Here is a 22,278-nt window from a genome sequence, read left to right on the forward strand (position 1 = left end):
AGATAAGAAAAGTAATAAAAAGTGGGAAGAATCACAATCCCATCACCTTGCAATATACCAAATTAATAACTGTGGTTATTAATGTTCGGCCTTTTGTACACATCATACAGACACTTAAACAAAATGGGGTAGTCTGAGCCCATATGTCAGAAGGGTAATGTATGCATCTTGTTCTGTATCCTGCTCTTTCACTCAGCGTTATTGATCCTTTCTCATATCGAAAAACGTTCTTCCAAAGATCTTTATTGTTCCCTCCTGTGATTGATTGGCTGATAGTTTCCTTTGAGCTCTCTTGGTCAGGTTTTGCTGTCAGAGTTAAGCCAGCTGCATAATATGAATTCGGAAGTTCATCATCTAGACTCTCAATAGCTTATGTAGCGTCTATTCTTGGAACACTTAAAAGCATTCCACTCCCAAACCCTTGGTGCGGAAGGATTTCCACAATGTACTAAGTGAAGGAAAAAAAAGAAAGTTTCAGAAAAATGTGTGTAGTATGACACCATTTTTATTTCTTTAAAAATGATATTTAGGGGTATATTTGTTTAGGTAGATAGATACTGGTTTTCAGGGTACAGGAAAAAGTTTAAAAGATTATCAAACAGATAAATGAGGTGACTCCTGTGGAGAGGTTCTAAGGAGAAGGGAGGGCCAGAATGATCAGTCTACTTTCCACATTTATCTCTGTGTATTCCTCTACAAGTTTTTCACATTTCATTTACTTTTCTACTGAGGCATAACTTATGCATAGTAAAGGACATGTATCTCAAGTATAAAGCTAAAACATTTATATGTATGTAAACACCTACAGCCAGTTGCCTTTTCCAAAGGTGACTCAACAATAGGCCCAACTTCATGTGGCTTTCTCACAATGACATAGAGTCTATGTCCCGCCTTTAGAAATCTGGCAGGCCTTTGTGAACACCTCAGCAAATAAAGTGCGGCAGTAACGGGCTGTGTGGCCACCAAGGCTAGGTCATAAAAGGAGATAAAGCCTCCTCCTGGCTCTCTGTCTCTCCTGCCACTTGCCCTTGAAGCCACCATGCTGGGAGGAACCCCATTACATAGAGAGGTTCGTGTGGAGAGCAGCCAAGGGCCTGGGCCCTCGATGCCCACTGAGCTCCCAGCCAACAGCCAGCACAGACTTGCTAGCAGTGGGAGTGAGCTTTCTGGGAAGTGGATTCTCCAGCCCTCAGTCAAGCCGCCCCAGATGGCCCTGGGTGGGACAGAGCCTTCCCCGCCAGCCCTGCCCACGTTGTAGATGCATGAGAAAAACAAATCATTGTTGTTTTAAGTCATCAAGTTTTGGGCTGGTTTATTACACAGTAATAAATAACCAGAACTACACCCACTAGTTCTAGATATAGAACATTTCTGTTATCCTAGAGGGTCCCCTTATATAGCCTCCTAGCTGACAAGCTCCCGAAAGGTAACTGCTACCCTGACCTCCAGCACCACGCATCAGTTTTGCCTATTGTGTGGTTTCATACAAATGGAGTCATGATGTTTTCTTTGTGTTTGGTTTCTTTGGCTCCACAAATTTATGAAATTCATATTGTTGCATTATTAGGGTTTGTTCTTTTTTATCCATTGCGTGAATACACACCACCATTTATCCATTCTACTATTGATAATCATTGGGTCATTTCTTATGGATAAAGCTGCTATGCACATGTGTGGACTGCCCTTTGGTGTGGGCATACGTACTGGTTTCTGTTGGATACGTACCCAGGAGCGGAATGGCTGGGTCATAGAATACGGCTGTATTTCGATCTAGTAGTGCAGCGGTTTTAAAACATGTTCACAAATTCTCTGATACTACGCCACTGAGAGGTGGGGTCTATATGCCCCCCACACCCATGCTTTGAACCTGGGTTGGTCTTAGTAACTCATTTGTAGCCGATAGAATTCAGTGCCTATGACCTTAACATGACTTCCGAGGCTAGGTCTGAAAAAAACTATGCAGCTCCCCCTGGTTTTCTTGGGACACTTGCTCTGGGGACTTTCTAGCCAGTGTTTCCTTAGATACTGTTTTCCTCACTGTCTAGTACTCCATTACACACATGCTGGTTCTTTTAATTTTGTCTCATATGATTAACAGACATACATTCTTTTCTGTATTTTCTGCCCTTTGTTCCTCTCTGTGTTTCAATCTGGGCATAGTCTACTGACCTGTCTTCTAGTTATACTGTGTCATGTTTCTAGGAATTTGTCCATTTCATCTAGGTTATCCAAATTTTTTGGCATATAATTGTTCATAGTACTCTCTTATAACCCTTTTATTTCTGTTGCATAGGTGGTAATATCCCCACTCTCCTTTCTGATGTTAGTAATTTGAGTCTTCTCTCTTTTTTTTCTTAGTCTATCTAGGTAAAGATTGATCAATTTTGTTGACCTTTTGGAAGAACCACCTTTTGGTCATCAATTTTATGTATTGTTTTTCTGTTCTCTATTTTGTTTATCAGTGCTCTAATATTTATTCCTTCCTTCCTTCAGCTAGCTTTGGGTTCAGTTTATTCTTTTTTCTAGTACCTTAGGTTGTGAAATTAGGTTGTTGATTTGAGATCTATCATGTTTTTTTAATGTTAGCATCTGTAGCTGTAAATTCACCCCTTAGCTCTGCTATCATTGCATTTGGTCCGCTGTGATTTTGTTTTTGTTTATCTCTATGTTTTATCTAATTTTCCTTGTGATTTCTTCTTTGATCCCTTGGTTGTTTAAAAATATGTTGTTCAATTTCCACCATTTTGTGAATTTCCCAGTTTACCTTTTTTAAAAAAAATTGATGTCTAACTTCATCCCATTATGGTCAGAGAAGATGCTTTACATAATATCTTTTAAAATCTCTGGCGTCTCCAGTTTGTCTCCTCACACGTGGTCCACCCTGGGGAATGTTCCGTGTGCCACGCGTGGGCCCTGCATGCAGCTGCTGCTGCAGAGTGGGCTCTACCTGTCTGTTAGGTCTAGGTGGTTACGCCAGGTACCGAGGGGCCTGTATTGTTGTTTTGGTAAATTTAGGATTTCTTTTGAGATCTGAAATACGATTAGCTTTGGGTGATGGATTACAACACATTACACAAAGAGAAAAAAAGAGTCTAGGAGTCCACTCGGATACTCAAAAACACAGCGGAAGAAAGCAAGAGGAAAAGGCAAGGCGCTAGGTTGTAGAGGGTCAGCTCATGTTTCCCTCCCTCCCATCGGCTCCCTTGGCCATGCCATCGGCTCTCTCGCCGTCGAGGTGAGAAACTCCTCGAGGGACAGCCCAGGGACCTGTCCCAGGCACACGGGGCGCAGGAGCTGTTGAGGAGGACCCGGAGGGATGGAAAAGGCAGGAGCAGCGAGCGCCTCTGACGTGCGGCAGCGTTAGGGCGGGGCCTGGCCGCGCGCGCGCACGCTCCCCAGCGGCGGGGGCGCGCGGCAGCTCCGAGCGGGCGGGGGCGCGCGGCTGCCGGAAGCGCATTTCCCGGAAGACTGGGGGGCGGAGCGGCGATGGCGGCCGGGCGGCGGGCGCGCTCTCCGTAGCCCGAGCAGCGGCGCCGCAGGAGGATGGCATCGCTCGGGCCGGCGGATTCGGGCGAGCAGAGCCCAGGGTCCGAGGCGGAGGCGGGCGCCGCGGGCCCGCCACCGCCGCCGTCCCCTCTGGGGCCCCTGCTCCCCCTGCAGCGGGAGCCGCTGTACAACTGGCAAGCAACCAAGGCATCGCTGAAGGAGCGCTTCGCCTTCCTGTTCAACTCGGAGCTGCTGAGCGATGTGCGCTTCGTGTTGGGCAAGGGCCGCGCCGCCTCCGCCGCTGCCGGGGGCCCGCAGCGGATCCCCGCGCACCGCTTCGTGCTGGCGGCCGGCAGCGCCGTCTTCGACGCCATGTTCAACGGCGGCATGGCCACCACGTCCGCCGAGATCGAGCTGCCCGACGTGGAGCCCGCCGCCTTTCTGGCGCTGCTGAGGTGAGCGGCCCGCGGCCTCAGGGTGACCTTGGCTGGGGCTCCCGCTCGCCTCGGCGACGCTCGGGAAGGGCGACGTCCGACCGGGCGGCGGCATCAGGGCCCCTGGGTGCCCACATCCCGTCCGTCCCGTCAGGGGGGTCTTGCCGTTGAAAGACGCCCTTATCTCGCGTTCCAACAGCGGGTCGACCCGGTGGCTCGTTGGCCAAGTTCTGTGTTTTGGTTGAGGGAGGGGACCTCTTTTTCCTTTCAAAACACTCGCACCCCTTTTTCATCGGCGTCAAGTGCCCGGAGTCAGGACCCGGGAGAGGCAGGGCCGGCATAGTACGCCTGGCCTCACCTGCCTTGCGTTTCTGCGGACGCGGTCCCATCGGCCTGGAAACGAACGGCTGCCGTGCGTGCTGGTTTTGCGTCTTGACTGTTTGGGTTCGACCGACTCCTGATTAATTTTGTTTTACGGAAGGGAATGACCAGTCTGGCATTATTATTAACAAAGTCCACTTAGGGAAGTATAGGGATTGTGTTCCACAATTTTGCAAAGGGGACCGAGGCCCAGAAAAGGCAAGTAACTGGCCGGAGGGAGTGGAGCCCACGCCCCTCCCAGGCCGGCTGGTGGGAGCTGCCCAAGCCCACTGCGTTGCTATGACAGCAGCGCCGTCTTGGGCGGTACCCAGGCCAAGACGAGACAGGTAGGTCGGTGGAACAGGTCGATAGTCCGGACAGCCCACAGCTCAATCAGATCAATAGGGAATCGAATACAGATTCACACCAAGTAGGAAAGATGGTTTGGGGAAAGGAAGGAAATTACAGCTAATTAACAGAATATTTAACCTCATTACTAATTAAAGAAGCGCAAATTAGGAGGGAGGTCCTTTTCCTCTTCACTTTCCTCTGTCAGACGGGGAGGCTGCCTTCCTCTCCGGATCGGGCTCTGGGATCAGGTGAGAACACAATGAGACGATGTGTGGGCAAGGGCCCTGGAGTCCCGGTGCACGTTTCAGGTTTTCAGGTTGCTCGTTGTCTCTTAAAACTATTCCCCAGAGGTTGAACGTTGATGGATTGCTTGCTTATCTGAACCGTTACCGACCAGCTCTGCAATTCCCAATTGCTTTCCAGATTTCTGTATTCAGATGAAGTTCAAATCGGCCCAGAGACAGTTATGACCACTCTTTATACTGCTAAGAAATACGCAGTCCCAGCCTTGGAAGCACACTGTGTGGAGTTTCTGACCAAACATCTTCGGGCAGATAATGCCTTTATGTTACTTACCCAGGTAAGTCAATGTACCTAAGGAACGTACCATTGTAGCTTGAAAAATTGAATGCAACTGTATATGAATGTTTAATATTTCTTGTTGAATTAGTTCTAGATCATTATTTTAAAGTAAATGTAATTACTTTTACAGTTCCGTTCAGGGAAATATATCAGATTGAAATGGTTTTAGAACAGAAAAGGAATTAGAGTTAATACATTGTCATACAAGTAGAGAAATATGATGAGTAGGGTGCTCTGACTCAAAGTTACGCAGTTATTTAGGACTGGAGTTGGGATTAGGGTCCAGCGTGGTTCCAGCTATGATTGAGAGAATGGTAGCATGAAGTTTTCTGACCATTTTTGTTCTCAGTTTTTGTTGGATCTGGAATAGGTACTGAGTATTACCAGTCTCGAAAAGTTCAAGAATTTACTGTCTTTGGACTTGTATCTGTAAGCTTGCTGACCCACTCTTCGGGGAGTTAAAATTGAAGGCTTATATGAAATAGTCTTCCTCTGACATTTAAAAAAGTTTTCACTAAGTACAGGAAAAGTACACATATTGTAAGTGGTACCATCTGATGAATTTTTACAAGTGGAACACATCTGTGGAACCGTTAAGCAGTCCTTAACATACACTATTTAGCATTTGTTAAATGCCTGTAAGCTGAGCTATATATGTTAGAGATAAATAAATTGATTTTTTAAGGTTATAATACCCTTGTATGAATTTTTAAAAAAAATTCTAAGCTAGCCTCTGGCCATGTGTTACGGGTTCCGTTGTATCCTCCAAAATCGATGGGCTGAACTCCTCGTCCCCAGTACCTCAAATGTGACCTTGTTTACAGAAGTAAGCAAGTTAAAAGGAGGGGGAGAAAACGAGGCCGATAACACACAATCCTTTCGGATATTATTACTGGAAATAATCACGATGCCCCCTAGCTCAACGCTTTCATTTTCCAAATGGAAAAAGTAAAACCTGGGCTAATCAATCACCTGCTGAAAATCTCACCACCGGCCAGTCTCTGCGCCGGGGCCCAGAGCCGACGTTGCCCTGTTCTGCGGCCATCCTGCCGTGTAGGGAATGTCCGACGGCCCCTTTTTAAAAAGTCTAATTGTCCAGAAGTATTCGTAGTTACAGAATAAAGAACATGCTGATGTCACCTTCCTGGACGTAATCACTGAACTCCGTGTCTATATATAGAGTGTGCCAGACGCCAAGCCGGTCCCTTTGTGTGTATTATCACCTTTACTCCTAATTACAGCTGTTACATTGCTGCCTATTATTATCCCGATTTCAAAGATGAAAAAATGGAAGCTTAGAGAGGTACAGCCTTGAACCAGTAGTTCTTATTGCTAATAACAACAGTGTCAGCTGAGTGGTTATTGTGTGTCAGGCACCATTCTTAGTAGTTCACATGCATGAACTAGTTACTCAGTTGTCACAAGAACTTCAGAAGGGGTAAGTGTTCTAGGTAAAGGTTTTCTTATTGCTCCCATTGTATAGATGAAGCATGTGAGGCGCAGAGAGGTGGCATAACTTGACCAAGATCATACAACTAATAACTGATCTTCCTGCATGTTTTCCTTTTTTGAAATTGTGATGAAAATCTATTAATAAAGTTGATATTCATAAAATTCTTTATGGTCCAAGGGGTTTTATTATGTATAGAGACGACCACGTAACTACTTTATTTTAAAAGTTCAGTCTTCAAATTCAGAAACCAATAAATTAAACTTTGACAATTAAAATACACTTGCTAGTTCAGTAGGTGAGCGGTAGGGCCTGAGAGTGCATTTCTAACAGGCTTCCGGATGGTGTTTCTGGACCACACTTGGCCTAACGGGGGTTAACAAAGATCGCCGTGGGACAGAAAAGGACCTTCTCAGTGCCTTGTTGGTCTGAGAGCCTAACAGGACTCCAGAGTTTTCATTGGTGGTGTCCTGTGAATTAGTTAACAAACTGTCATGTGAACTTCCTGTTCCTGCCAAGGGAGTCACTTGAAATGAGCCTGTTCATTCCCTGGAGAGGACCCAGCGCCCCTCTGACACAAAGGGCCGGGGCACCGCGCCCGCCGATTTACACGGGAAGAACACTCGGTGTGAGGTGGTGCGGCCAGAGGGCTGTTTTGTCAGAGCTGATGCCAGACTCTGGGCGGTGGCGGCAGATTGCACAGGAAGCTCGATACTGCCTGTGTAACCTGCGTGACGGGGCTCGGACTGCCCTGAATACGGCAGTTCTTACACAAAGTTATTTTTCCTCGAGTGAAAGGTGAATTTTTGCGTGAACACTAAAAACATAGTTGAGTTGGCCGTTAATATATTTGCGCATATTAGAATTTCACTTGTTAAAAATGTACTATTTGTCACATTTTAAAAATGTATGAACTATGATCCTACACGTGATCCTATGCTAGAAGGATAAGTGTTATAAAAACATTATTGGGTCAACTGACAAAACTGTACAGGTAGTAGATAAAAATACTGTATTGTCATTTACCAAAATTAACACTAATAAGAGAATGTTCTTACTCTTAGGAATACATATTGAAATATTTAAGGGTAAATGTTATAAATGTATGTAATTTATTCTCAAATGGTTCAGGCCCCTCCATATATATATATATATATATATATATATATATATATACACACTCACACACACACACACACACACACGTAATATAAAATATACATAGCCCACTTTCCAATACATTACTTATGAACCCTGTAGGTTATATAAGGCAGACATTATTATCCCACTTATATATACCTATATACGTAATTTATTCTATTATACAGATATGTATTTCTATTTACGGCTAAAATTTATTAAAAATTTGACTAAACAAATTAACATAAACAAGCTTGGTATATAATCTAAGAAGAGCATTTACAAACATTTTTGAGCATTTTGTAATTTTAAGAGATGTTCTACTGATTAAAATATATATGTGTTTTTATATGTATAAATATAATTATGAATCATATGTTAGATCTGTGTACCTAAAATATAAGCCAGTGTGTTTAATGTATTCATCTCTTCCCTATAAAACAGATAACTTTTAAAAATTTTTAAAAAATTTTTTAAAAAGTTTAAGTATGTTTATCTTTTGTTCAGTAGCATCTGAGTTATCGAGTCCTTTGAAAATGAGTTACACTTTAAAATTAAATGAAGAGTCCTCAGCCGCACGGAATACTGGCGACATGTATGGTGCAGTCAACCAATAGGCAGTATTCTCGGCAGGTTTCCGCACCGCCCAGCACGGATAGCGCTGTGCATGCGCTGTTCATGCCTGCTGCTGGATTAAACAGCTGATGCCAGGCTGGAATGAAAGATTGGCACACCTATCATCACATGTCCTTTTTCAGTGTTATGGTTTTTTAAAATCTCATTTGCATTTAGATTCCACTCCCAGCCCCTTCAGCTTTTTAACTTAAAAAAATCATAATATGCGTTCTGATAAAGTGCATATAACCTTGATTTCTTAAGGCCTACACTAGCTTTGCTGGAATCATATAGCCTGTATTGTTTTGTCCAGTATATACTTGACTTCTTTGGCTTACCATTATGTTTGTGGGATTTGTTCATATTGCTGTGAATAGTTGTAGATTTTCATTCTTGTTGTATAATATTCCATCATGAAATCACATGAATTTATTTATTTGCTTTTCTGTCGTTAGGCCTAGTTTTTGGTTAGCTTCCCAGAGCCTTGATACTCTAAAAGTCTTGTACTTTATTTTCTCCCATCAATTAAAACAGGAAATGGGGCGGGGGGGGGAATCTGTTTGTACCAGTATACTGAACAATTGATTGTGTTTAGTGAAATGATCGTAAGGCTTGGCTTTACATAGTGGCTTTGCAACATAACTAGCATGATATTAGGCAAGTCACAACACCTCTCTGAGTCTCTGTCCTCATCTGGCAAATTGGATAGGAATGTCTCCCTTATCTAACATAGGGTGTTGGTTAATGATTAAAATAAGTAATGCATTAGAAAGTGGTCAATGTATAGATAAGCAGATGACAGGCTTGGTAGTGATGATGTGAACTTGGTATCATAGCAGAACATTTGTGCTGTTAGCTTTTTATTTCTGATTGTGGAGTGAAAAGTTTTAAGACTGTCTAGATGTTATACTATATTTTAAGTAGGTGGTTTTACATAATTAGCCATTATTACTGTTTGCAGTATGAACTTTGAATATACACAGCCTGAAGATAAAATAACTATGACAACAAAATCACGGTCTTTCCCTGTGTTCAGGCTCGGCTCTTTGATGAGCCTCAGCTCGCCAGCCTCTGCCTGGACACCATAGACAAAAGCACAACGGACGCGATCAGCGCCGAGGGGTTCACCGACATCGACATCGGTGAGTCCGCCGCGGGCTCGGGCGCCGCCTGCGCGCACAGGGAGGCCCGGCCTGCCCGTCTTGGTGGGCCGGTGGGTTTCCCGTTCGGGCTTTTTCCCCAAATGATCTAAGTCTACCCCTTTTAGATTTTGGCTTTTTTTTTATTTTGGTGATACGTTCCTGAAAATCTTTACCTACCTCATTGCTTTTTAAAAGATGTCAAATCTTAGAATATTCGTTGACTGCTCACATATGCACAGCATTATATATACAAGGGTCCTGTAAAAAAAGAAAAAGAAATAAAAGAAATCCAAAGAAAGATAAGATGTAATTTTTTTAAGGAAACTATCATCTCTTTGGAGAATCAAGGAACAAATATGTGAGAGTTAAGATTTAAGACATTAGTAGGAGAGATGGCATAGAATAAAATGTGATTTTTGCCTTTTCTGCATTAGATATATAGAAAATAACTACTATGCAAATGGAAAATAAGAAGAGGTCACCTCAGATTGGAGTAGTGTTAGGAAAATCTTGGCAGAGGAGGTTCCGATGATGAATAGTTGGATAAGGAAGCGGGGGCATTAGAGGCAAGGGAACCACATGAAGACGTGTATGTAGAGGAAGGGAAAGGCAAGGCAAGGAAATGTGTGGTTTTACTCTGAATGTGTGGACCATTGCGGAACAGAATTTTTAAAAAATAAAGTATGGTCTGTAGTTTTACGTATCTAACCTTTTTTTTTTGAGATTTGAAAACTTAATATAAGCAAGTTTGTCAGTATTGTTTCATGAAAGAGCGAGACATTTCTAATTTATTTATTGTATTTTACCTGTAGACACACTCTGCGCAGTTCTAGAAAGAGACACACTTAGTATTAGAGAGAGCCGACTTTTTGGAGCTATTGTACGATGGGCAGAAGCAGAATGTCAAAGACAACAATTGCCTGTGACTTTTGGAAACAAACAGAAAGTTCTAGGAAAAGCACTGTCCTTGATCCGGTTCCCACTGATGACCATCGAGGAGTTTGCAGCGGGTAAGGCTCTAACTTGACCAAAATCTTTTAGCAACTGTTTGAGTGGTCAGTCCCCTGCCCAAGAGAGGAAAAGAAGCCGTTACTTACTGAGGACTTGTCACTCTTCTGGTTACATGATATATGTATGTGCATTTGTATGTATAATTTTATTTAATTCTAACAGTCCTTCAAGATAAGAATATAGGTCATATAATATATTTTAAAATTTAAATACATAGAAAGTAGATATTTTATGGGTTAGAGAACTGAACCTGAGAGTGGTTAAGTGCCTTGCCTAAGGTAATAGTGTTTATAAAACACCTAGAATTTCTGTTTAACGCTTTAGTCTCTTAGCTCCTTTCTGCTTGGTTCTTTGGTCTCAGCTTCCTGCTTGTGCATAACTTAGGAATCAGCAAACGCAGAAATTGTGCACTAAATGCTGGTCGTATTTTTCACCCTTGCTGGGGGATTGCCATCCGGCTGCCTTGGTGGCTTTGAATTCCAGTTTGGCCTCAGTCCAGTGAGAACCCCACAGTTTGCGGCTGCCAGTTTCTGCTGGGCAGCTGTGCCCCATGAAGCAGAGCCGCGCCTGTCCCACGTGGGGGCGGGTGGCGGCAGACGCAGGGCTTCGCCTCCACGCCTGTCCCTTCTCGGGCACTGATGCCTCCCTTCTCTGTTCACTTGCAACAGCTGTGCTATTACGCATTTCCTCCATGGCTGTTCTGTGACACAGGCTGTTCTGTCCTATGGACAGCTTGCCTTACTATTTTTATAGTCAAATAATCCTTTTCTCCAAATTATCTTTCTAAAAATGTCTTAATGGAGAGTTCCCTTTATTTTCTCTGTTTTGCTATTGTGTGTTTGCTTTATTTTCAATCTAGAGATTTGGAAATTATTAATTTTGCATTTACTTTCCCCCCCTCCATTTTCTTAAGTCTCCATTTCATAGTAAAATAATACTATTGACCTTCCCTGTTTAAGCGGGAATGTTAGGATGGGATGTCTTTCTTTCAGCCGTTCAGACCACTTCGTGGTCCCTGATGGCGCGCACACATTCTGTACCCCAATAGTACAGTTCCTGCAGTGGGCGCAGCTCTAGGTTGTATTGCTTCCAGTGCTCACTGCCAGTTCTTTTATGACAGACCCTCTTGAATTCTTTATTTTGACTCACTCCTCTGTTAACTGGAATGTGTCTCTGATTGCTTTCTTCAAGTAGGTATCTGGTGCATATCTGAGAATGTTTTTCATGACCTCAAGACTTTTTTTCAACAAGGGATATTTTATGATAGTCTTGAATTATGGCATTATATTATTTCTTACTGTTTGTTCTTCAGGAACACTAGTAATGTTTAAAAATCAGGGTTTTTCATTAAAATCTGACTTTATGACTTCCTAACCCCAGTTTCTACTTTATCAGCTATTTATTTTTGCAGTTTTTTAATTTTTTATTTAGTTTTGCAGTCTCTTTTTCTGGATAGTCTTTAACCAGCCTGGGGAGGGTTCTCCCAGCCCCTTCTGTGAGGAACAGCCTTTATTCCTGGATAAGCTAAGTGGGTTGCAATATTTCTTTCCTCAGAGACAGCGGATGGGGGACTCGAGATATGTATGCGGCCTTCACGGCTCTTCCAGTGTTAGCTCCTCGCCTCTGCTGATTTCTGAACCCCAAGGGGAAGCCCCATTCTGTCCATTTCCACCTCTAATTATATTGCATTGTTCACACCATGAGCTCAGACAGGTGTGAGGTAGGGGGAGAGCGAACAGTAGTTGTGGCTGCCGTTGGAAGCCCAGTCCCGCCGTAGGGAAGGAGCCCTCCTCTTTCTGGTGCCAAAAGTCTATGGTACTCAGGGTAAGCGAGGGGGTAGAAAAATCCAGGCTTTCATCCAAGCTTTGATTAATTCATGATTTTATTTATTTATTTATATTTATTAACAATTTTAACACATTTTATTAGATTAACCCCAAATGGATTTAGAAAAACTTGAAATACTGGGTCTGGCACAAATAATGCCCCTTTTTTCATTACAAAATCTTATATTACAGAATCATAAGCATGTAGTTCGGTAACAACAATAACACACTCACGCACACCATATGACATTTTAGGTGACATGTTCAAATTGAAACTATAAATTATTACACCCATATTATTACCCCATCAACCACCCTGAAGCAGGCGTTACTTTGGCCGGACCCTGTATATGCTAAAATTGTATGTGCTAAGATTTGTCTGTCTCATTGCTGCTTTACATCTTCCAGATTTGAACTCACATTATTACGTGGAGTATTACAAAATCAGGAATTATGGTGCTTTTATTGAGGTTTACATTTTAATTTCTACAGGTCCTGCTCAGTCTGGAATTTTGTCAGACCGTGAAGTGGTAAATCTCTTCCTTCATTTTACCGTCAACCCTAAACCCCGAGTCGACTACATCGATCGGCCGAGGTGCTGCCTCCGGGGGAAGGAATGCTGCATCAACCGGTTCCAGCAAGTCGAGAGCCGTTGGGGTTACAGCGGCACGAGTGACCGAATCAGGTACCTGACGAAGTGTGACTCGGCAGTGGGCTGGGGCGGCTTCTGTCCTCCTGTCGGGGGAGGTAATTAACCCACATTTTATTTTACCCTCTGTTTAACACGCTTATCCCTTAAAACAAGAATCAAAAGCCCGTGAGGCACACCAGCCTCCTCGCTGAATTAGGAGGCGACAAGTGAAGGAAGAAGGGATTGGACTGGGCCTTCTGTCACAGGGACTCTGTTTGCATTGTGAGCTGAGGTTGCGACCGTAATGGGTCAAAGGCTGTTTTTGGCGTTTTAAGGCTGCAATTCACTTAATGCATTTAGTTTTACTCTGTTCAGTGTGAGCTGTTTCTTTACGCAGACATTGCATGGAAAATATCTCAGTATATACATTTATAAAAGCTTTGAAAGAAGAAAAAACATCTTAAAAGATGCATTTGTATAATCTTGTTAGGAATTTATCTTTGTTCTGTTGTGTTTCTTCAGGTTAAATGTCAAAATAGAATAAGAACCAGTTTTTATAAAGCCAGTTTTCACTTAACAGCACTTTTGTAAAAGCTAGAAACTAATAACAAATTTGTCAAAAATGGGACTCCTAGGGGATAAGGAGCCTTATAAATATTGGAATAAAATGGAAATTAAAAATGCATTTGTGGATTATTCAGTAATCATTCACAATGAGAATACTATATCTGAAACCCATGAAGGACAAAGTAAACAGTGTCGCACACAAAAAATAATAATAGACTACTTTTACTAAATAAATTAGAGTACAAATAATTTAAGCATTCAACTGAAGTAGCTAGAAAGTGAAGAGCTAAAAAAAGAGAGAGAAAGGAAATAGGTAAGTTTAGAAATTAATGATTTAAAAATAATAGAATCAATAAACCCATAAGCTGGTTCCTTAAACAGACCAATAAAATAAATAAACCTCCGGGAAAGGTAACAAAGAAAACAAACTTACATTTAGAAATAATGGGAGTATAACCATATACTAAGGAGATTTTTATTTTAATTCTACTTTACTCTGTGTTAATAAATTGAACATCTTGATGGAATGGATCATTTTATAGGCAAATATAAATTATCAAAATTGACTGAAGAAGAAAGCCTGAATAGACCCATTACCATGGAAGGAATTAAAAGTTATCAAAGAACTGTCCCTTCACAAAGTGGTTTTTACAGGTGAGTCTTATCAAACCTTCAAGGAACAGATCATTTCCTTGATCATTAAAAGAAGAAAATGCTTATTGGTTAATTATTGAAAGAACTGTAACCCTTAACACAGGAATCTGACAAGATAAAAAATTTGTAGATCAGTTGCACTTACACAGAGGAAGAAGTTCTTTGTAAAATGTTAGCATACTGACTCTTGGCAGTTCCGTGGAAAAGTAATACTGTATGAACAAATAGAATTTGTTTGTAGATTGAAAGAATGTCTCAGTATTAGGAAATATATTGATATAATTTACCACAGTAGCAGATCAAAGAAGAAAAACAATTTGATTATTTTAGTAGAAATCAAAATGACTTCTGATGGAATGTCACCTTCGTTCCACGTACAGTCATTAATAGACGAGGCCTGGAACACCGCTGTGCGGCGACGGACCAGTGACCCTCGGGAAAGGGCGGCCTGCTCGCCTTGCTGCTCTTGGCAGTGTCCGGCCTCGTCGCTGTAAGCAGGTGTTCGCCACGCGAATTCTGACAGGACACCTGAAAGCTGGGACTCTCTTTTTGGGGACCTGTCCCAAGCACTGCAGTGGATCTGGTGTCCCTGGGCCCGCTCGCAGTGGCCACCCCGGGGCCTTTGAAAGACAAGCCTCCTGTGGCTTTTGAGAACAGCCGGTCTACCTGAGCATCCTTAGACTCAGTAAAAATGTGTTAGAACCAATAAGAGAGTAGTGACCACTTATAAAATACATATGCAGAAACCAGCGATGTCCCTCTATGTCATCAAAATTGATTTCAGAGATGGGTGGTCGTGATGGCCACTGAACCCTACGCTTAAAATGTTTAAGATGGTACATTTTGTTATGTTTTGCAGCAACACAAAAATAAAAACGTTTAAATTTTCAGTTACACTATTGAGTAAAAATAGATTCTACTTAGAATAGTAACAAGTAACATAAAATAAGTGGGATTAAATCCTGTCAGAAAGGTACAATATGGTGCTGTTACAAAGAACGGAGAGCTGGGACGGGAATCAGACGGTGTCGTTCCAAACCGACCAGCGGACGTCACCAGTTCCTCTCTGAGGTCACGTGTTTTGAGGGGGGAGGGTGGCTTAGCAAAACTATTCTAAGGGTTATCTGGAAGAGTAAATGTTTATTTTTTTAAAAGCGTGATTTGGGTCAAACATAGTAAATATTGTAAAGCTATGAACAATAGTATCATGGGGAAGAATCTACAGAGTTCAGAAACTTAACATAAATGAGCTTTTAGATTGTAAGGGAAAGGTTAGCTACTGGGAACATAAAAAATCCTTACTTTTTCCATCTACCAATAATTATATAAATTAAAATTTTAACATAAAAAAACAAAACCATGGAAGTGCTGGAACAAGAGACTCTATTATGAGGATGAGATAGACCTCTTTAAACTTGGCATAGATCATAAATCAACTACAAAGAATTCAAAATTTTTATGCCCAAAACCACCGTAAAGTTAGATAAATGGCAAACAGGAAGCCCTTTGTAATGGATATTATTGACAAAGCACAAATAACTACATAAAACATCGTCTTTCAGAGAAAAATGGGACAACATGAGCGGGTATATCATTAAGGAGAAAATCCAGTAGACAGGAAACATGGACAAATGCATCAACTCATTAATAATGAGAGGAATATAAATAGAATTTGTTAATCATCTGCTTCTCAGCAGCACAAAGAAATGAAGATACTCATGTTTGCTGAGAGTGAGGTAGAAATGATTTTCATTTCTTGTGTGTGTAGAGTGTTGTGATCAATTTGGTGTTTAGCTAAAGCCTTAAGAATATGCCTTTCATTTTCCCCAGCAATTCTACTTCCAGGAATTTATTCTCAGGAAATAATTAAGACCTGCAACATGATTTAGTTGTAAGATCGTTCGTCATGATACTGTTATGTAATAACAAAAACTGCAGGTCACCTAGATTGTCTGACAAGCAGGGGTTAGTTAAATATAATGCATTGGTGCTGATCTTTTACCTTTTTACATGAAAAAATATATAAAAATATATTCTGACAGAATTTTAAAAATAATATATGTTCATAGGAAAAAAAAGTCTCTCTTCCATTGTTAAAAGCTAGAATAAAAAGTCTGAAAAGGAAATGTACCAACAGGTAGATGGGGGTTATTTCTGGATGGTGGATTCAGAGGTCCTTTAAATTTTTCCTCGCTTGTTTAGTTGCACTTTCTATTTGTTTAAAAGAGACTTTCTTGTTTTTTTATAATAAGAAGAACATAGAAATCCTACATTAAAAATTGGGCAAGGGAGCCCTCACACTGTCCCGGGAGTTGAGCACCGCAGGGAGAGCAGGCGTCCGGCCCGGGGCGGCTTGGTGTCGCGTCCCAGCTCTGCCGCAGTTCTCGGTCGGATGCGTCGGTTTCTCCAAACCTCGGTTTCTTCAACTATAAAAACTGCGGATAATAAAAATAATACCACGTTACTTAATTGATAGAGCTGTTACGATGATTAAGGAAGGAATTCATGTAAAGAAGTGCAGCTCCGTGCCTGGCGCGGGAAGCGCTCTGAAGTGGTGGTTTTAACTGTCAGCGCCCAGCTAGACCTGCCGGGTGTTCCAGCGCGAAGGCTCCGTCTGTTTCACCTCTGTTACCGAGGTCCTGTCCCCAGGCCTCCAGCACAGGCGTCCTGTGACCACAGCCTGCTCCCCTCACAGCTCATCCCGATTCACACCGATTTAGTCCTTTATTTGTTGATTGCCGGTGCCCTCCATTAGGCCGTCCGTGCAGGAGGGGCAGAGCCTGCCATTTCCCCGGGCCGGGCCCAGGCCCTCAGTGTGACAGGCCCTCAGTAAGTCCTTGTGCAGCTAAAGGCCTGTCCCAGTTTGGGACGCTGTGCGTCAGGCCTGGTGGCTGACACGTCTGTGTTCATGCAGGAGATACACAAGCAGATTAGACAGGAATCATCGTTACGACAAGACTAGGTATTTAGCTTAAATAAATTCCTTTGACTCAAAAGTGTGTAGTACAGAGAACAGGTTCTGCTTTAGTTCCCATTAAGTTAAAAGTTTATTCTAGAAAGAATTGTTTTGTTTTGTTTTTTGATAAGCAGGTGGTACTTCTAAGGATGCCTAATTTGTGATAGTGTCCCTTCTTATGAGCAAAGTCAGACACTCTGGGTAACACTTTAAAAACTTTATAAGCCTTTAGAATATGAATGCTTACTGAATTATGTATGTTATTTTATATTTGATTCATTCTCTCAGGTTCACAGTTAACAGAAGAATCTCTATAGTCGGATTTGGTTTATACGGATCTATTCACGGTCCCATGGATTATCAAGTGAATATACAGGTACACTTTTTCCCCTACTATATATCATCTTGAAATATAACAAACCTGTAATTTTACCATAAGATTGTTTTGACAAAATCCAAATTTCAGTATAATTATCAAAGGAATCAGAATGCCTTAGTGGCATTTTAAGCCTAGAGAGTTCTGTTTTACAAATGATTTAAAAATCAGGTTTCAGAAAACTGGAGTCCTGGCATCCTTCATGGAAGCACTAACAGACAGGGAGCCTCTCTCTCTCCAGGAAGGGCCCCCCTGCCCCGCCTCCCGCCCCATTAGCCCTTTCGTGGTGCATTAACTGTCCTAAAACACCGCTGCATTTCTCACGGCACTTTGAACTCTGTGGCTTAACACTCTCCCTCCTCAGGGCTCCTCTGAACACCCTCTGCTCTCCGACTGCCTGACCGTGCCCTGCTCTGCTCCCCGGGTCTGCTCCCCTCCCTTCGTTCCGATAGACACTGTTCCCTCATCCAGAAGAAAATTGAATGCCCCTCCCTTCCCCCCCAGTCAGCCAGTGTTCCCCATGTTTTTGAGTGCACAGCCCAGCTGTTTTTGAAACATAACCAACATTGTACTTTTATTTACAAACTACACATATGCAATACTGTACTTACATATTACACATAAATTAGAACACAAAAATTAGGAATGAGAAAACTTTTATCAGCAGGAAAAACTGCCCTCTCTAAAATCTTACTGATGTAGTATTTTGAATAGTAAATACTTTGGTGAACCTTGTGATCAGAATGCATTGCTAGTTTTCAAAATACACAACTCAAAGACCTGGTTCAATGACAGCTGAAAAAGATACCTCACTACCTCAGAAATCCCTTGTTCCAAAAGGAGGAATCGCATTATTACCTGTGCTAATGAAATCTTGCTCACTTTTCAATCTTCTCTGCTGAGGTTTATAGTGAAATTCATTAATGTCACTTACGCCACTTTGTCGCTCTTGCCAATTAGAAAGTTACTTTTTAAATATTTTTAACAAATAGGTTCAAAACCCACTGGAATTGTTTATTTGAAAGATTTTTAAAGCAGGTTAGAAAATTTTGTTTCCATGTTTTTTAAGTACAGAAAAACCAGAGCAAGTCTCTGAGGGGTATAAAAGATTTTCATGATCACCCCCTACTTAACTTAATTTTCTTTATAAATATTACTAAGTTCCTATCCAGTAGGATCAGCAAGCCCACGCCAGCAGGCTGGGAACGCGCGACGGCCCCATTGCCGGCCTCCGGTTGTGGAACCCCATCTGCCTCCACTGTCCCTCCTGTTCTGCGTGTGGGGCCAGCGTCACCAGACGCCTTGCGGACAGGCTTGGGTGGAGGGCATCAGGGTTAAATGATAAAATGAAAACACTCTGAGTAAAATAGATAAAAACAGGACTTTTTACTTTCTTCCCCCGATGTCTAGTCTCATGCACCATCCGATGTGCTGCCAGGTAGGCCTGCTTGGGTTCGAGCCTGAGCTGCGTCCCTGCAAGGCCTGGCTGTGTGCAGGCTGCGTGAAGCCGCCAGCTGGGGCCTCGTCCCCAGGACGGTGGGGACACCTACCCGACGGGGCTGTGGGCACCGGTTCAGAGGAGGCACACGAAGAGTTTGCAGCGTAGTCTGGTGCTGTCATTGTTGTTGGAGCTTTAGAATTTGATTCTCATGCCAGCCTGAAGGAGAAGGCAAAGCAGGTTCCCTCCCACGTTAAAAGGTGAAGCCGGCCCAGGGGAGTGAAGTGGTTTGCCGTGGGCTGCGCTGCTGCAGCCAAGTTCTGGTCTTACTGCTTTATGCGGGGACGCTGTCGGGTCCTTAAAATTCCTTACTGAACTGGGATACACACAGAGAAGAGTGCACGTATTATAAATGGTACACATGGCTCACTTTCATTAAATGAACACTCTTGAGTAACCGGCAGCCAGACCCAGGAGCAGGACAGGCCGCATCCCAGGAGCGCCCCCGTGGAGGTCCTTGCCAGTCGCTGTCTCTGCAGAGCTGGCCGTTGCCCTCATCTTACGGCACACGTGGGTTTGGGCTGCCTTGCTGTTCCTGGTTTTATCTGACGTGTGCAGAAGGACGGGTTTGTGACCCGGGCCTCAGCGCATGTTGTCCCCTTGCACGGGAGACCTTTCTCCTGTAACCCAGCGAGCTCTGACTTGAGTTTTTAAAGCTCAATTCTGGGGCTCCATTCCTTCCTCACAAAATCAGTTCTTCCTGTGTTCTGCCACCAGGCCCTACGCGTACCCCGACTGCAGGGACTGTGCCGAAGTGTCATTGTTTACGTGTCTTTTCTAGCAACTGGGAGCTTCTTGAAGGTGTCCCTTAGAGCCTGGCACAGATGTGGAACTGAAGTGAAGACAGAATTTTCACATTTTTTTATCTACATGTCTGAATACTGCACTTAAGATCATTTTAATTTCAGTAAAATAACATTTAGAATGTCCTAGTAATGAGACATAAGCTAGCAAGGAGTGAAGGCTCATTTCCCTCAGGCGTCAGACCCGTGCATTCTACGAACCCGTTCCCAAGCCGTGCACCTGTAACGGAAGCGCCTTTCTCCTGCAGCCCAGCCCCAGCTGTCGACGTCGCCCGGTCCTTACTGCCAGGAGTGACGGCCGCTTTCCGGCAGCGTGATTAAAGCCGTCTTTCTGGTGGTTAGAGAGAAGGAGACAAGAATGATCTCTACTACTACACACAGAGACGTAGTAGTTCTATTTTGCCTTTCCTAAGGGCTTTATATTTTCTATGAAACTTTGTTTCAGTTGGTTTAACTTTAAACTTAACCTTCTCTTTTAAAAATTATAGATAATTGAATATGAAAAAAAACAAACCCTGGGACAGAATGATACTGGATTTAGTTGTGATGGGAGCGCCGGCACATTCAGGGTCATGTTCAAAGAACCCATAGAGATCCTGCCCAACGTGTGCTACACAGCGTGCGCGACCCTCAAAGTAAGTCGTCCTGAATGCGCCCGGTGCTGACGGCGGGGCTCGTGGTTCCCCCCGCCCCCCGCCACTGAGAGCGTGTGGTCAGCAGAGGCTGAGAGTCAGGGACAGGAAGCCTCGGAGGAGGAGGGGAAGGCAGCCCGGGGAGAGATGTGTCGCTCGGCCCGGCTGTGCTCTGAAGAAAGTGGTTCTTCATGAAGAAGTAGCTCTTCGAGCAGGAGATTGTTTGACAGAGATAAAATAACTTCTTAATTGTTTTTATTTAATGATTTTTGAGAGAGAGAGACAGCGGCTTATTTATGCATTCATTGGTGGATTCTCGTATGTGCTCTCACCAGACATCGAACCCACAGCCGCCGAGTATCGGGGTGACGCTCCACCCGCCGAGCCACCCGGCCAGGGCACGACTCTTTCCTTAAACCGCCGCTGTCCTCCGATAGCTGAGCCCTCTATTCAGTCGTTTTAATCACTAATTAGCTGTGCAGCAGAAGTGTCATTTTTCATTAAATGACTTGGCATAAAATTTTATAGAGGGCCTACAAGGCAACATACTAGATCATTAATCAAAATAAACCACCATCTTAAATTGAGTGTTTATTAAAGGAAAATGACTAATGAACCTTTTATTCTCATTTAGGGTCCAGATTCCCACTATGGCACAAAAGGATTGAAGAAAGTAGTGCATGAGACACCTGCTAGCAAGACTGTTTTTTTCTTTTTTAGTTCCCCTGGCAATAATAATGGCACTTCAATAGAAGATGGACAGATACCAGAAATAATATTTTATACATAATGTAGCATTATAATGCATCTTGGCTAAATGGTGTCATACAGTCTAGTTGGAAAGGCATAAAAAAACGGCCACAGAAAAAAGTTCAAATGTTATATTTATAATTTTAAGATAAGAAACATTTTAGTTTCTTAGATGAGATAGATAAATGCTTATTTAAATCTCTGCATAATTTAAAGGCAGATTTTCCATTTTCTTATAACCTTAGGGGAAAAGAAAACTGGGTTTAATTGTTTGAAAAAACACAGCTATTTCAGCTTTATCTTGTATCATTTTGTAGATCACCCGACTTGTGATCTTTCAGCAGTTTTATAATGGAAAGATTTTTGTGTTATTTGGCTGGTTTGGTTTGTTTGAACTATTTTAATGGTTAGGTGAGATGGGCATATCGGTTTACCTGTTTCAAAGCTTCCATGAGATGACATGGTCAGTACTCCTATAGAATTCCTATTAACTCAAGTAACTAATTTCAGACAATTAAGAAAACTGACCTTATATTTGGAGTTCTGAAAATCTGGTGGTTAGCATTTGGAATATCACTAGAAACAGGCCTCATAAAATGCCTGAGAAAATTTTCAGTGCATTTACAGAAAAGGGTATTTTGTAGTAGTATAGTAGAGTGTTACACAGTACAGCTTTAACTATAAATGGCGTTTGTACAATTTTGCAATAATGTGATATAAACAAAGGCTCTAAAGGTATAGTCTAAGACCAGATTCCGTATCACAGAAGCGCATCGCTACGCCTGCCTGCCCGGGTGGCGGCGCCGCTGCGCACCCCTGGGGTTCAGATGAGGGTGACGATGCAGGCGGTGACTGGGGGACACAGAAACCAGAAACAATAAAATAGTACCGTTTCCAACAACTGCTTTGAAATTTTAAAGATACCCAACAGAATCGCTTCTGCTGAAGTGACACCATACTTTGTCACCTACACATTTCTATCCAAGAAGTAAAATATGTTTAATATTTATGGCC

At 42.7% G+C, this 22,278-nt stretch overlaps 1 protein-coding gene across 1 annotated transcript; it reads left to right on the forward strand.

The window, feature by feature from the left end:
• Positions 1 to 3,447: 3,447 nt before the first annotated feature.
• On the forward strand, positions 3,448 to 21,668 carry BTBD1 (BTB domain containing 1). The gene is made up of 8 exons (XM_054589124.1): positions 3,448 to 3,941; positions 5,055 to 5,211; positions 9,455 to 9,560; positions 10,373 to 10,570; positions 12,890 to 13,082; positions 17,494 to 17,581; positions 20,371 to 20,517; positions 21,149 to 21,668. The coding sequence occupies exons 1-8, from the start codon at positions 3,544 to 3,546 to the stop codon at positions 21,302 to 21,304; spliced, it is 1,443 nt and encodes a 480-aa protein (XP_054445099.1). The 5' UTR covers positions 3,448 to 3,543; the 3' UTR covers positions 21,305 to 21,668.
• Positions 21,669 to 22,278: the final 610 nt, after the last annotated feature.

This window comes from Pteronotus mesoamericanus, unplaced genomic scaffold, assembly GCF_021234165.1.
Source record: "Pteronotus mesoamericanus isolate MK-2021 breed Mesoamerican mustached bat unplaced genomic scaffold, CSHL_Meso_final contig_1242, whole genome shotgun sequence".
In the NCBI taxonomy this organism is placed as follows: domain Eukaryota; kingdom Metazoa; phylum Chordata; class Mammalia; order Chiroptera; family Mormoopidae; genus Pteronotus; species Pteronotus mesoamericanus.